At 48.5% G+C, this 16,273-nt stretch overlaps 1 protein-coding gene across 2 annotated transcripts in view; it reads left to right on the top strand.

Annotated features, from left to right (window-relative positions):
* Positions 1 to 16,273, top strand: part of SLCO3A1 (solute carrier organic anion transporter family member 3A1) — a 303,202-nt gene that overhangs the window by 50,379 nt on the left and 236,550 nt on the right. For both annotated transcript variants that reach the window (XM_072798748.1, XM_072798744.1), the window contains exon 2: positions 11,888 to 12,353. In XM_072798748.1, coding sequence (XP_072654849.1) covers positions 11,888 to 12,353 — 466 coding nt within the window. The remainder of the gene's footprint in view (positions 1 to 11,887; positions 12,354 to 16,273) is intronic.

The raw sequence follows: 16,273 nt of genomic DNA, 5'->3' as shown, positions 1-16,273 counted from the left end.
ACACACACACATAAACACACACACAGAGGCAGAGACACAGGCAGAGGGAGAAGCAGGCTCCATGCAGGGAGCCCCATGTGGGACTCGATCTCAGGTCTCCAGAATCATGCCCTGAGCCGAAGGCAGACACTCAACCGCTAAGCCACCCAGGCGTCCCAAAAGAAATAAAAGTTTTAAAAAAAGAAAATAGTACCTACGTAATGGGGTTGTTATATGAATGATCTGGATTTTAATATACATAGTGTGATAGGAGCAGTGTTTGGCCCACTGTAAATGCTATAAAATGTCAGTTGATTAGTTCACTGAGGGAGGGACTCTATCTTATTTATGATCTCAGCGCCCATATCCTTGGCCTGGTACTTTGCACCAGCTCTTCAGACCCTCGGATCATCTTTATTAAGTGATGCCTGACATTCAGGGGAAATGAGGGCAGTGCTCGGAGTAACTCCAGGTAAAGGACGAGAGACTGCAGGGGACCCAAGGAACAGATGGCTTTGTGTCTCGTTGAGGCCAAATGTTGGCCATTCTTTGTCTTGGGCTCATATGTTTTTCCTCTCAGCCCCAGGAACTGCCTAAAATGCCTGGTGCTGCTCCCATACCATATTGAGTTTGAGCCGGGTCTGCCCACTTGTGTTTGTTTCCAAGAACTTAATTAGCACAATTGCCACCATTTCCAAAGTTTCCTTGCATCAGGCACCTCCAGGAATGGATCGAGCAGCTTGGCTGTGATGCTTATTTGGGCTCTTGCGCAAAGGAAAGGGCCACTGGGGAGCCGTGGGAGGGCAGGGAACTTTGAGCGTGTGTCTCCTGCTCACCCATAGGGAGCCATCGTGCCAGTGGGAAATCGGTGCTCCTTCCTCCAGTGCATGTAATTGGGGAGAACAGAGTACCGGCTGGATTCAGTGCTCACTCACCACTTCGGCGGGACACCGTTGTGCAAGAAAGGGTATGTCTTGCACTGCTGTATGTGGTGACCTGGCTCTCCACTGTGTGTCCCACTCTGTGCTCCGGAGCAGGGCTGCAGACATAAGGCAGTCCTTGCTCCCAAAGAGGGACTTCATGAGGGACACATGGAGGTCTGTATCGTGTGCTGTGGTTGTAAGGGAGAAGGTGAAGGCAGGGAGGATTTGTGGAGTAGGTGGCTCTGAACTGCTGGATAAATAGGGATTTCTGAAGTGAGTGGAGTGGGCTGGGTGGTATTTTGGCCCTTTTGAAAGCTGAGGGATGAGACAGATTCAGGCCAGTGTAGGAAAGATGCAGCTAGGGATTGCTGTAAGTGGGGAGGCCGGGAGGCAGAGTGTGGCCAGATGTCTGGGTTGCCTACCCTGATGCAAGGAGCTTGGGCTGTTCTGGTTGGCAGTGGGCATCACTGGAGGGTTTTAAAAGGAGAATTACTTGGGAATGGATTGAATGAGGTGAGACAGGAAAGAGAACAGTGGCCAGTGAGGATGCACTGGAGAAATTTCAGAGAAGAGGGACTGGGGAACAGAACTGAGCTGGGCAGGGTGGGGAGCCAGGGGTGACTGTCCAGTTTCTGGGGCCTGGAACTATGTAGATGTCAGGGAAATACAGATGTTCATGAAGTGGGTGTTTCAGAAGGGCTGGGCTTGCTGCACCCAGGGCAGGGATGGTGGAGGGGGTGGAGAGTGGAATGGTCTGTTGGGACCCATGGAGGCTGGGTGCTGTGGCTATCCTGGGGAGAGGGGTCTGGAGCATAGAGGTGCAGTATGGCTGCAGGGAGAGATTGGGTGCCATTATCATGCTGGAGATAGGCAAGGGAATGTGGGGAATCTGCCCAGAAGGGTTGTACGGTGATTCAGAAACCGTCGGATGTGATCTTGGAGAACTCTGACCATCTCGAACAAGGGAAGAGGAGGAGGAGGGGGAGCATGTTCCAGGGCAGGTGGAGGGGCACTGGAGGAAAGTGGAGGACAGCCAGTTGTTCCTGACAGCTGTGTGAGAAATCAGAGAAACCCCATGTGAGAAGGGCAGGGAACATAGCGATCACATTTAGGAAGTAGGAGCTCAGTGGGGACCTGGACCAAGTGCAGCTTCCCATGGCCGTGGTGCAGTAGTGAAGCCTGATTGCTGGGGGTTGACTTGAGCTTTGAAAACAGGGAAGTCTACCCAGCAAACGTGGACTTTCCTTACACCTCTTGATGGAAGGGAAGATGAATGGCAGCAACAGGAATGTAAATTGATGCAGTTACTGTGGACAACAAGATGGAGGTTCCTCAAAAAATTAAAAATAGGACTACCAGATGGTCCAGTGATTCCACTGGCGGTATGTCCCCCCCAAAGTGAAAACAATAACTCAAAAAGGCCGAGTGGGAGGCAGGGATGCTCCTTCCCTAGGTGGAGCGAAGCTGGGCATCTTGCAGGCGTTCCCTCCCTAATGCTTCCTGCCAGCAGGATCCCACTTCTGGCTTGGCCAGGATGAGTCAGTATTGTCACATCCTGCACTAATGATAACCTTTCCATGACTTTGTTCAGTTACAGCTTTGGTACCTTGGTACCTAGTTTGTTTGGTATATGTTGGCACAGCATTTTTAGCATCTTGAACAAGGTAATATGCATCCAACATGTTGTAGATTGTTTTATTCACAGTAGAGTGAGACCAAGTAATGATAGGTCTACTTTTATTCTAACAATGCGGGGAAGGGGGGGATGTGTGGAACTAGACTGGGCATCAGGAGACATCCCTGTCACGTACAGGTGTATGATCCTGGGCAAGTTACTTCATTCTTCTGGGCTTCTGGTTCCTCCCACTAAGATGTGGGTAATGGACTGGATCATACTCATTGTCCATTTTAGCCTTAATACCCATTGTTCCTTCGTCCATCACCACGTGTCTTAGGTGAAGCTGAGGGTGTTTTGTGCCTGGGAGGTACTTGGAAGGATGAACAGTAGAATCAGTTGGGAGCTGGTGTGAGCAGGTTGAGGGAGATCAACTCTTTACTGCGTGTGACTGTTTCCTTTAACTGCTCTGATGCCAAAGTTTTGATTTTCTTACTCTTCTAGAAGCTTTTTAGCGGCATTGTTTTGTTCTGATCTGTGTTTATCTTACACCTGGACGCTCAGGCTTGGGTGACTGTATTATTTTCTTATCAGCTTATTTGTGGGGTTCATTTCTTTGAGAGGATATAATTAAGTGGAAGCAGATTATCTTGGTATTTAGGACTTAGGTATTAGGACTTAAACCTGTCTGGTGGCTTGCTCTTGAGGAATTTATACGTAATGATTTTGTACCCTGTTCTGGCAGAAACAGTTTGTATGTAGCATACTCCTGCGGAATGGCAAGTAGAATTCGAAAACCAGGAAGGAAACAAAAAGCTTGTGTGCAGCCCTGGCATGCCACTCCATTTCTCTAGCATGGCTGCAGGTTTGAGTCTGAGATTCCTGGTAAGCAATGCAAAAATGGAAATGCAGCTCTAATCGAACTGTGTAATAGCCTTTGGTTGGAGGTAGTGAGGCTGGGAGAAGCCAAAAAATTAGTTCCTAGGAGAAGTAGACCTTTTTGTAGTATTTAATTAAGCACATTTCTCCTATCCGCCTTAACCCAATGTTTCTGAAGGTATATATATATATTTTTTTTTTTCAAGGGATGTTCAGTATTTAAAAAAAAATGGATAGCAAAGTTTCAATAAATGCTGCATACTATATATTGATTGATGATTAACAATGAATGGCACCATTTGGAAAATCTTTCCTAAGTCTAGTAGTAAGGAAACCTGTGCATCTTTGTTTAACCCAGGGTTTTCAAAATTATATATGACTTCAAAGCTCTTTTCCTCCCTGCATAGCTTTTAACAATAACTAAGCTTTTTATAAAAATTTAAAGAGAGATACAGAGAGAGAGCATGAGGGAGGACAAAGGTGGGGAGAGAGAGAGAGAATCTCAAACAGGCTCCACTTGGGCGAAGAGCCTGATGCGGGGCTCCATCTCACGACCTTGAGATCATGACCTGAGCTGAAACCAAGAGTCTGACGCTCAACCAGGGGACACCCAGGTGCCCCTTTTTTTCTTGCTTTTTATAGCAAGTTTGGCTACCAGTTGCATAAGGCTGCCTCTGGCTATTTAATAGAACCACATGGATGGGTAAAACCTCACTGATGCAGGGAGTGGGGTGCCCCATCCCTCTGGTGTGGGGCCAGTGACTGGGCATCAGTCCTGGCTTCTCCCTCTGCTCACTAGCTGTGTGGCTGTCAGCAGGATAGTCATTTTCTCCAGCACCCAATTCCTTATCTATAAAATTGTGGTATCAGTATCACCTACCTCATGGAGTCGTAGTGTAGAAAAACATGTCAATGTATGTAAAGTGCTCGGTACTCTGTCTCACGTAAGTAATTAATAATAACTGTTGGAGATGACTGTAATGCGTGTCACCCCTGTTGAGGAGCCTGCTGTGATATCACATTCCAACGAGGTACTGGGTACTAACTACACTGTTTCTTTGGGTGCTGACTCTGCTTCAGAACATGTTCACCCTTTGTGATCGTTGCTTATTTTCACAGTTGCCATCTCCTTGATTCTGCGACCTGGTTGGGGGCATCTCCAGCCCCTGGTTTGGACCCTGGTAGGGTACAGGTATTCAGAGTGGAGTTTTTCAACTGAGCTGACAGCGAGTCTGGGTCCTAGGGCATATAGAGAAGTCAAATTATGTTGAAAACCATTCTGCCTGGGGGTGTATTTGCCTGCATAAGTTGTTAGTGTGTTAGAAACCAATTTCTTAAGACTGCATCTGGTCCTCTAAACGTTTTTGTTGAATGCTGAGGAAATCATTTGACTCCTTTTGTTCTTGAAGTTTCTCTAGTAGAAGAGACCTGGCACTACATAAATTGTGAATTGAAAGAATGACTGAAGTTATAAAAGGTGCTAAAAACAAATGATTTTATAATAGCCTGATGCAGACGTTGCTGATAATGACTATAAAGCTTAGTTGTATCTAGCAGAGATGGAGAATCTTTGTTTTTCAGTGACGGGCCACTGAGCTACAGAGAAAAATCAGTGATGGAATTTGTAAGTAGGAGATTGTTTTAGAAGAGAATCATAAAATGTTACATATTCTCATAGAATTAATTGAACATAAGATTTTGCTGCATATAAGCAATGAAAAGTGTGTTTTTGTTGTACTTTAGGGCCGTTTAGGGAAGAGGGTTAGCAGAAGAAATAAGGGAAACTAAGAAATGAGATGCAGAGGGGAAAAAATAGCCTGAGAAAGATGTAAATAATTAAATGGAGAAGGATGTAGGGAACTGCAGGACAGAGGCTTAGAGTAGAGACCAGCGAGGCTTAGGGAGAGACAGGTGGTGACTCTCAGTAATCAGAGGAATTGTCACCGCAGGTACAGTCTCTGGGCTCTCAGGACACTGCTGTGCAGAAGGGGAAAGCCACGTTGCATATTCGCAACCCCAGGCATAACTTCCGTGACAGTGATGAACATGGTAAAGAACATTTCTCCTGCATTTGAACCTTGTGACAAGCTATGAGGTCAGGATTTTCATCTCCGTATTACAGACAGGGGAAGCAAGTCACAAGTGTGTTAAATGCCTTGCATAGGGTGCCGCAGGTAATGTTTGGCTCTCTAAATCTCTCGTGTTTTCTACCTGCCCCCTTCACACATTCTGATGACTTTGGTGTGGGCTGACGCCCAGAGTTATGTCTAAATCAGAGATTCTCTATGTAATTCCTACTTTGCTTTTTGAGAAAAATGGTTGGAAGATGACAGCCATTTATTATGCGGTCGTAATATGGGCTAAATCACCCACCAGAAATAAAGCAACACTGACTAAATGTCTCTTTTCCCCAGCTGACGTGTGAGGCAGATGAGCGATCTGTTTGCCCGCAGGCCAATTACAGGAGATGTTGTCTTCTGTTACCTGGTTCTGCAAACCTCACATCTTGGAATTCACAAGTGAATGCCTTGTATGTGACATTTCCCGGGTGGCCTAAATTACGTGCTCCAAGGAGCTGCTGTCCAGATGAAAAACAAATCACACAAGGTGCCTCATTTACCAGTGCTGATGTTTCACCAGCGCTACCCTGCTGAAGCCTCACTTCCCACGGTACTGTTGGGATAGCTGTCTTGGCAGCTTCTTCTCACTCCATGCTTTGCCCCACTGCCTGCATAACATTGCTCCTGCTCAAGAACCTCTTTGGCTCCCCACTGACCTCCAAGTCAAGGGCAGACCCTCAGCCTGGCCTTCAAGGTTGTTTTATTTCTGATTATTCCTCACAGTGTTCTGAGACCAAAAGATCTTCCCCGCCTTATCCCAGGTTGGTCTGAACTGTACCCTCCACCCCCATTGATCTTTGCTGTTGGAATGTTGTGACCCCCACTCATCACCCCCTGTTCATCCTTGTCATATCCCAGAAGCCTGGAAATATTTTCCTTCAGTGCAACCAAACATATGCTCTCACTCCCTTGAACCCTCTACACTCTGTTCCCCTGTGATGTTGTTTGCTGCTTTCTGCTCTCCCCAGATTATACAGTCCCACGGGGTCGGGATTGTCTCTCAGTTAGAATTACATTTCTTGTACCTGCCATGGAGCAGGCCCTCTGGAAGCGACTTGGAAGTCACGCAGAACATGTGCACCAGTGATGAGGCCAGCCCTTTTAGTGGTGCACCTACTGTGCACCAGCTGCTGAATCATGATCTCATCATGCTCACTTACGGTGCTGTCCAAGGCCGATTTGAACTGGAGGCTTCCTTGCTCCCATGCTGCACCCAGATGACCACGTTACACGGTGGTAAACACCCACGCATGCACAACCCTTCTGCTGTGTCCATATAGGGTGTCTCTGCACACACAGACCTCTACCTGCCTGTGTCTTAGAATTACCTGGGAGCTTTGAAAATACCCATGCTGGGACCCAGCTCTCACAAAGTATATCAGAGTCCCCAGGGGGTGGGGAAGGCTGTCGTGTTTTCACCAGCTCCCCAGGTGATTCCATTCCAGGTCCCATGTCCCCAAGCCAGAGTAAGAAAGTTCGCAGCCCTGGGAGGGCTCCTGGGAGTTCTCCTGACCATTGGCTGTCCTCCTAAGAACTTCTCTCTCTCTCTCTCTCTCTCTTTTTTTTAAATAATAAACTTATTTTTTTATTGGTGTTCAATTTGCCAACATACAGAATAACACCCAGTGCTCATCCTGTCAAGTGCCCCCCTCAGTGCCCGTCACCCATTCACCCCCACCCCCCGCCCTCCTCCCCTTCCACTACCCTTAGTTCGTTTCCCAGAGTTAAGAGTCTTCATGAAGAACTTCTCTTTTTAGTGAGTTCCCGACTACCTCCAAGCTTTTGAAGGTGAGGAAGGGCTCATCTGTACGTGGCCATGGTCTCTGGGTCCCTCCTCTCTTGGGGTAGACAGCATGGACTGGAGGTCTCCCTTTTGGGCAGGGTCCCTCTTGCTGCAGCTGGCCTGAGTGTGCCTCAGTCATCCTAAGAGGTGAGCCTCCCCAAAATGCAACCCGTTTGCCCATGTAAGCATGTCTGTGTGAACTGAAGATGAGGGAGTGCTTTCAACTTGTATCTAATTTTAAAAGACAGACTTCTAATCTTGAGCAGGGACAGGTTTGTTGATGATGGGAAGGCTGGTAGAGCAGTGGTTCTCAAACTGTGGTCCCTGGAGCACCACCATCATCACCTGGGAGCGGGTTAGACTATAGATTCCCAGCTCCACCCCAGACCCGGTGGTACGCTGAGGTTGGGATCTGGCAGGGATCCAGTCCGTGTGGTTTTGGTGTCACCGAGGTTGAGAAGCACTGCCCTAGATTGATGGTGAGTACCCAGGTGTACCCCTGGAGTCTTACAAAATCTCGGCCTCCTGGGGCTCATCTCAGTGTCTGGAAAGCTGTATTTTTAGCAAGTGCTCCAGGAGATTCTGAAATGCAAGTTTTTTGTTTTTTTGCTTTTTTTTTTTTTTTTCCTGAATCCTGCTAGTAGAGACCTGATAAATATTGCATTCTTTTAATAATAACTTCGTATCCACTTGGCACAGGGTAAGGACACTTTTCTTTTCCTCCTGGAGTTTATGGCTCCTTCGTCTCTAATTACCAAGACATCTTCCATCCGTTCGTTACCCATTAAGTACAGACAGTCATTCCCTTTAGCACACATCTTTCTCATTGCTGGATTGTTCACTGTCACATAAAAGCCACAAGTGGATTTTATGGCCTCATGCATACTTAATTAGTTCATCTTCTCAAAATTGTGTTTTAAGTGAGTGGAGACATTAGCCTCTGATCTAATTGATCCACAAAACATCTTTTCAGGATGTTTGCAGGGCCCAGCAAACATGATCAGAGGCATCCTTGGGGTTTGTCAGAGACTACAGGTCAAGGAGGTGAGGATCCTACTACTTTTTGTCACCCCTTGTGGGTTGCTCTGCAAAGAACAGGGTTGAGGCAGGACAAGAGCTGCAGGCACATGCAGCTCTAGAAGAGCTGATTATTTTTTGTTTTGCCCACAGCTGTCTCTACCCCCACCATCCTTATCTGTCATCATAAATGTCCACACCTGTGTGATATTTTATGACAGGGCACACCTGCCGGAACAGAGCTGTTGTCATGTTTCAGAGATGCCGCCTAATACGTATGTCATTAAGCCTCATGGCAGGAATGAAAAATGACTTCTGCTCCAACCCTTCCCACCTGCTACCCTCCTACCTCTGTTGTCCTTTACTCCCATCGTGGAGGTCACCAGGCTGCTGGAGAGGACTCTAGCGCACCCAGAGGACCCTGCCTGGATGCGTTCCTGCACCCAGCCTCTTCTGGGCATCTGTCAGGACTCTGCACAAAGGGCCGGATGAAGCCTTCTGGAGCCTCCCAGGCAGATAGACTGTGGTCTTTTGTACACCTTAGCTATTGCAGGGCCTTAGCTGTTACAGGCCTCAGGTAGAGCCCTTGTTCCATTGTGCTTGTTTGTGTTAACAAAGCAAAGGAGTGAATAAAGGAAGCCTTTGTTTTTTCCCATGCAGGCCTTCCAGAAAGAACTTCTTTGGGAGTATTTGAAAGCCATTTTGATGGGACCAGACTGGCTAATAAATTTCTTTTCTTGACAATTGCAAATACTTGGTGCCTGAAAAATGAGCTAGCCACATAACCAGGGCTGACTTGAGTGGTGAGCTGGCCTTGACTTGGTTAGAAAGTGCAGTGCAAACAGGAATTAGATTGGAATGTGGGCAACAGAGCGGGTACACAGATGTCCCATCACCAATACCAGTGTTAGGACCCTGTTCTGCTGAGCACACCCACAGGGCCATCGCTGAACGAAGAGTCCACCTCCTTCAGCATATGGGTGCCCTTGCATTAGTGCTGTGCTGCTGACCCCAGACTGAGCCCCCTGGGGGCTGCAGCCTCACCCTCGGCCCCACTCCTGACCAGCTGAGTCAGAAACTCGGGGAGGGACCAGGCATCTGAACTCTTAAGTGGTTCTCAAGTGCTTCCAATCTAGGTGGCTTTGAGAACCACTGGGTTGAAAGAGTGTTTCAACAAGTGAGGTTGAAGGTGAGGTTGGGAGGAATCACCTGACTACTCTTTTTTTCATAAGGTACCTAGAGACATGTTCCTCCTTACAGGTATAGCTGTGTGTGGGTCAGAGGCTGTTGGATGTGCAGGTTTTGACAATGGCGCACCTACACGTTTGGAAGAAGGCTAGATCCGCATGACTCTGTTCCTCCCATTCCTTAGCACACTGACCAGTGTCTCTGGGGATAGAATTCTGCTTCTAGCCGCTTCACAAATTCTCCTGTGCACTTCTCTTGCCACTGTGCTGTGCCTTTTGTCTCTCTGTTCTCAGTAATAGTTTGCTGGCATTCTTTTTCTACTCTTCTACCATCCACTTGCCACATGATGGCCACACCTGGCATGTCTTTTGCTTTGATGTTGCTGGATGCCCACAGATAAGTGATAGTGGTTAGACAGTCCTAACCAGCGTTTACACCCGTATGTTGTTGGCTCCTGGTTCCTGGCACTCATATCCTCATTTTATAGCTGAGAAAGTGAAAGCATAGGGTGAACTGCCCAAGGTCACAGCATCAGGATGGCCCCAGAGCCCTGGCTCTGTACCCCTCTCCCTGCACTCTCCTGCAAGGTAGGGAAAGGCTCCTCTGTGCTAAGGAACCTTTTGTTATTTCTGATCTTCATGGACATCCTGCCAGGTTGATGTTACTATTCCTGTTTCACAAAAATCAAGGCTTGGACAAATTAAGCAACTTGACCAAAATCCTAGAGCTAATTAAGGGAATGATAGCTGGGATTCAAACTAGGTGTTCCTCTCTCTGTGCTCTGCATTTTTTCCCACCGCACTGCTTGAGATTATCTAATTTCTTTAGGGTGGCATCTGTGGCTCTTGAGAATCTGTTACCAATCCACCTTTCCAACCACTTTCCATACTATTATTTCTTTATTTTTAAATTTTTAAAAATATTTTTTATTGGAGTTCAATTTGCCAACATATAGCATAACACCCAGTGCTCATCCCATCAAGTGCCCCCCCAGTGCCATCACTCAGTCACCCCAACCTCCTGCCCACCTCCCTTTCTACCACCCCATGTTTGTTTCCCAGAGTTAGGTGTCTCTCATGTTCTGTCACCCTCCCTGATATTTCCCACTCATTTTCTCTCCTTTCCCCTTTATTCCCTTTTATATTCCCCAAATGAATGAGACCATATAATGTTGGTCCTTCTCCGATTGACTTACTTCACTCAGCGTAATACCCTCCAGTTCCATCCACGTTGAAGCAAATGGTGGGTATTTGTCGTTTCTAATGGCTGAGTAATATCCCATTGTATATATAGACCACATCTTCCATACCATTATTAAATCATGGTAAAAAAGCCATCCAACTTTTGCTCACACTGTTCCTTTAGCCTGGAATGTTTTTCCCTGCCCACTAGGCCTATCAGATCTCCTAGGACTATAGGGACTCTTGCTGATAATACCCTGCATAGAACTCGCAAACAGCAGGGGGTGGGGGGCATTTGCATTTTCTCTGTAGCTCAAAAGCCCTAAAATAATGCATCTCCTCTTGACCTCCCACCTTCTGTGATGTTGCAGCATGAATGTAATATCCACTTTGTGTTATAGCTGTGCTTGTCTGCCTTTCTGCAAGGTGGCTTCTTGGGGACAGGTGTCACCTCTTCCTTTTTGCTGTGTGTGTGTCTAGGGAATTGCCAAGCCACAAGTAGAGGTTTAATATTTGTTAAAACAGATGGAGGGCAGACTAGAATACAGAGGTGGAGAAAGCCTTAAAAACCTTCCATCCAGAGGCCCTTGGCAGGTCTGTAGTGCACAGAACAGTTGAGGATGTGTTCATTTGAAGGTCTCCAGGGAAATGTACGTTGGAAATTTCCAGAAGGAAACAGAGCTAATGATTATCCCAATGAGCTAATTTAGCATGTCCATTTTGCCAGCTAGGTTTTTGTTTTATTTTCTTTAGGTATGCTTTGCTAACCTCCCAGTGAAGAGCCCCTGGCCCCCGTGCCCTTGAAGCGTGGACCTTCTAAATAGGGTGTAGTTGGGAGCCTGCAAAAATGGACTTCAGGGCTTGGACGGGAATCCCGAGCCCTATATGGTGGTGGCGTGTGGGGAAGGGGATGTTGTTTCCCAAGTGTAGACAGTATCTTTCAGGATGGAAACAGGTGCCCAGAAACCAACCAACCAACCAACCAACCAACCAACCGTCCTGCCATTGGGAAAGTTAACTCTTTAACCGTCGAGTCAGGGTTATCATGCCAGGTATCTTTCGGATTCTTCAGGTTTCAGTCCTTTGCACCGGGGGCAGGGGCGGGGCGGCCGGTGCACTGCGAGGCGCGGGGCGGGGGGGGGGCCGTCCTCCCCGGGGGTGTCCATCAGCCCCGGCCTTGACGTGTGGTTCTGTGTCCGCAGGTGAGCGTCCTGACCACCCTGGAGCGCAGGTTCAACCTGCAGAGCGCCGACGTGGGCGTCATCGCCAGCAGCTTCGAGATCGGGAACCTGGCGCTCATCCTCTTCGTGAGCTACTTCGGGGCGCGCGGGCACCGGCCGCGCCTCATCGGCTGCGGCGGCATCGTCATGGCCCTGGGCGCGCTGCTGTCGGCGCTGCCCGAGTTCCTGACGCACCAGTACAAGTACGAGGCGGGGGAGATCCGCTGGGGCGCCGAGGGCCGCGACGTGTGCGCCGCCAACGGCTCGGGCGGCGACCAGGGCCCCGACCCGGACCTCATCTGCCGCAGCCGGACGGCCACCAACATGATGTACTTGCTGCTCATTGGCGCCCAGGTGCTCCTGGGCATCGGTGCTACGCCCGTGCAGCCCCTGGGCGTCTCCTACATCGACGACCACGTGCGGAGGAAGGACTCCTCGCTCTACATAGGTAGGCGCGCCCCGGGGGGCTCTTGCGCGCTCTCCAGGCCCCGCGCCCCGGGCCCCGCGCTCCTCAGCCTCGGCGGCACGTCTGCCGCGCGCGTGGGCTGCCCCAACTCGGAAAGATGCAGGACACCTGAGCTGCGCCCCCAGCAAGTCTGGTGTAGTTGGTCTGGGGTGCCACCTGGGCGGGCGTGGACTGTTTGGGTTTTTGAAAAAATATTCCCCAGGTGATTTCAGCGCGCAGTGGAATTTGAGGTCGCCTTTGCTGGAGCGTTAAGAAGCTGTGAATGGGAAGCCACGGTGGTGGTGGTGTGTTGGGGCGGGGGGGTAAGGTGTATTTATCTGCCTTTCGTGTGTGTGCATTAGCCATACTTGGGCCCTACACGTTGGAAACCCCAGTTTTTAACAATTAGAACGATCTTCTGCTTCTCATCCTATTAAAGTTCAAAGAGGGAGATGATGGTATTTCCCGCATTTGGTATCATTCAAAGTCGGTGACTTCTGGCAACTTTCTGTAATGAGGATATAAGCAGGAGCTAGATATTTAGGAAGGAATAATGTACATGTGAGTTTTTTTAAAAAAAATTATTTTGCATCATGGCTTCTGATATTTTGTGCTGGCAAGGTGGAAGCCATTTATCGGTCTAAGGTTAAGAAACCTTGAAACGGGAGTCCTTACAACAAATGGGGTCCTCGGTCACAGCTTTGGGGCACTGGGGCATGGTCATTCATAGGGTGAAGGCCTGCTGAACATTTCTATTCCCTGTTCGTGAAGTGTAATTTTGCCTTCTGCAGGCAGTGGTGGTGTTTCGAGCTCTCCCCACTCAGAAGACAGAATTACCCCTACCTGTGGAAGCCTTTTGCTTCCCAAAGCACTGTGCCTCGAAGTATTGTAAATTGCCATGTAAAGGTTTAGGTTGAAATAGAACTAGAGAGGCACCTGGGTGGCTCAGTACGTGAAGCGTCTGCCTTCGGCTCAGGTCATGATCTCTGGGTCCTGGGATCGAGCCTTGTGTCAGGCTCCCGGCTCAGTGGGGAACCTGCTGCTCCCTCTGCTGCTCCACCTGCTTGTGCATGCTCTCTCTGTGTCAAGTAAACAAATCTTAAAAAAGAATAAGATAGAATTTGGCATAAAGCTTTGTACCTGTTGAGCTTCCACCATGCTCTGTCTGCCCAAGGTTTCTGAGATAGCAGGGTTTGGCATAGTTACATACCTCCATACCGAGCTGAGGCTTTCTCAGCTATGGAGTAAATGCTTTTGTTGGACAAAATATGTTGCAAATGTGGGTTTCTGCTCTCTGAACAGGCTTGGTGAGGAAAGTGGAGAGTGTGTGCCTCTCTGTCCAAGGATAGAGCAGCTGGAGCCTGGTTGTGACTTAGCTTTCATTACGATGTGGAACACAGAAAACTTCCTAGGCTGAAGATGGCCAGACCCTCTCCGCATATGGTCAGGGTAGGAACTAAGGACATTGTTGTTTCTACAGCTGGAGTGACAGCCACCCCACATGAGTCTCTTGCAGACTAGGACATGGGCTATGGCATATAGCCACATAGCTTCCTGGGGTTCGGTCAGATAATTGGTCTTGGACTTGACTGATGTTACCCTAAGACCCTGGGAGAGATGTTTTCTGGTAGCAGTAACAGCAGGTAGATAAAGCACAGAAAAGGAAGTGGGGAATGAAAAGCTGAGGTCTTGTTTCTGATGATAGATTCAAGCTGAAAAATTTCTCCCCACGATCCCTCCTTAAGTCCTTTCAGTGCTGAATCACGTCTGCTTGGGGCTTCCTACCTGGGGCAGCAGGCCCAAAACCCTCTTCTGGAAGTCTACCCTGCTGAGTTAGACCATGGTCTTTCCCCGCAGTGCATAGGGCCTGGTTTATAGGTGCAAAGCTGTAAAGTGAGGAGGTACTTTGGTTTTGTGTGTAGCAGATGGAGACATGGGCAGTAGGGCTGACCATTCAAAGCAAAGGGCCTTTTCCAGTTGAGGCCGCATCCATGTCTGTGGGATTCGCTGTGAGTCTTTGTTAGCAAGAATGTTTCAGGCTAATTTCTACTTGGGCACCATTTTTTTTTTTCTTCTGTGGTAGCTAAACAGAGTTGAAAGTGTCTATTTGTGTGGTGCATGGACCTCTCGGTGGCACTGGTCCATCTGGCAAATTCCAAAACATGACTGTACATAGCCATTGAGATGGGCTCTCTGAGTGCCTCTGAACTGGTTTCATGGGTCTCTGTTTACAGGGAACAGAAAAGAGGAAGCCTTCTGCAGAGATAGGCCTCAGTAGGTGGTCTTATCCCATGCATGCTTTGGATTCTCTAGGAACAATCTAAGAAGACCACAGTATAATCAGAGTGTAACTGGTTCCTTCATTTGTCATACAGGACATTAAAAACAATGTTTGTGATCATGAGAATATTTTAGCATTTATCTGCTCTAATGGCTTTAATGCCACTTAAAGCTTTGAGATGTCTATGGGGGAACCTACTGAATGGGACAGATGAATTATGGCCTTATATATTGCCTGCAGAGAGGAGGAAAGTCAGAAGGGATGGGCACTGGAACTGTTTGTCTAGATGTGTGCCCACCAGGGTGGAATAGCATGTGTGTCCCCTGGTTTCAGCTCCTACAGAGCTGGTGAAGAGAGTGAGGCCCACAACCATCTGGTCATATGCCTAAAACGTGAGTGTGGATTGGAGATGGAAAAGATGATAAATACTGCCTTTGTAAAACACAGACTTCTTCACAGCTGATCCTTTTCCTGTGAATGTCCACAGAAAAGGGGATGATGACCATGTAGGCTCAGCCACAGGACATGGGTGGTGAGACTTACCCCTGGGTTGTGCATGTTCTGAGTCACCAGTCGCTCCTGGGGGCTCACCTGTGGCCACGTCGTGGACGCTCTAATGAAGGGGAAATTGAAGCATTCCATCTCAAGTCAAGCCGATATTGTCCTCTGGAGTGACTGTTTGCTTTGGACTGTTGTGGCCGTGCCACTGCCAAGCTCCTGAATTCCTTGATGGGCCATTCACCAGGGGCTTCTCTGGCTGGCACCATTCTGCAGCTGCCCCTCTGTGTGGGGAGGGAGCCAAGGGAGCTCATTACCAGGGACAAAACCCGCTGAATGGGAACACGTCTCTGCTGGCAGGCTTCTCCCTACCGTACAGTGTGGAGCCAAGCCTCACGGAGCAGCTAGACAATGAGCTGTGGCTGGCACGTGGCATCCTTTCCTCCTAGAGGGACTGATGGGGCCGAGTGGCAGTGGAGACCATCTGAAATGACACATGACCAGGGTCCAAGAGTCGACCTTTTGGGAGTCTCCTCAGTGAGCCTCTGGCCCATGACACAACCTCCTGTTAGCTCAGTTTTCTTAGCTGTTCTGTTTCCCCAAATTCAAAACCTGGCAAGTCCTATTGTAGGCAAGAGTAAGTAGGATAATATAATGGACTCACTCAGTGTGTCCTTTGTTAGGTCCCTGGGTCAGTCGGTTGCAACCTTGTCCTGTTTGAGGGAAAAGGTGAAATGGGAGTGATAGATTTTTAAAATAACTTTATTCCTGGTTGAAAAGTATTCCAACTTTTCAACTGTTGACAACTTTGGAAGTACAGAGAAAGAAGAAAGAATCACTACTCTTAGCTTTATGATCATATAAGTTCTCTCCCCCCCCCACACCGCATTGGTATGCTTTTCTACCAAAAATGTGTTTAGGGGTACCGGGGTGTGCAGTTGGTAAAGCGTCCGACCCCTGGTTTCAGCTCAGGTTGTGGTCTCAGGGTCCTGAGATTGAGACCCGTGTTGGGCTCTGTGCTCAGCGTGGAGGCAGCTTGAGACTTTCCCTCTTTCCCTCTCCCCCTCCTCTCCCAAAATAAAGAGATCTTTAAAAAATTGTGTTTAGGGCAACCCCGGCGCAGCAGTTTAGCGCAGCCTGCAGC

This window comes from Canis lupus, chromosome 2 (genome assembly GCF_048164855.1).
Source record: "Canis lupus baileyi chromosome 2, mCanLup2.hap1, whole genome shotgun sequence".
NCBI lineage: Eukaryota > Metazoa > Chordata > Mammalia > Carnivora > Canidae > Canis > Canis lupus.
Note: the sequence above shows the minus strand (reverse complement) of the source record. Positions and strands in the feature narration are given on the sequence as shown.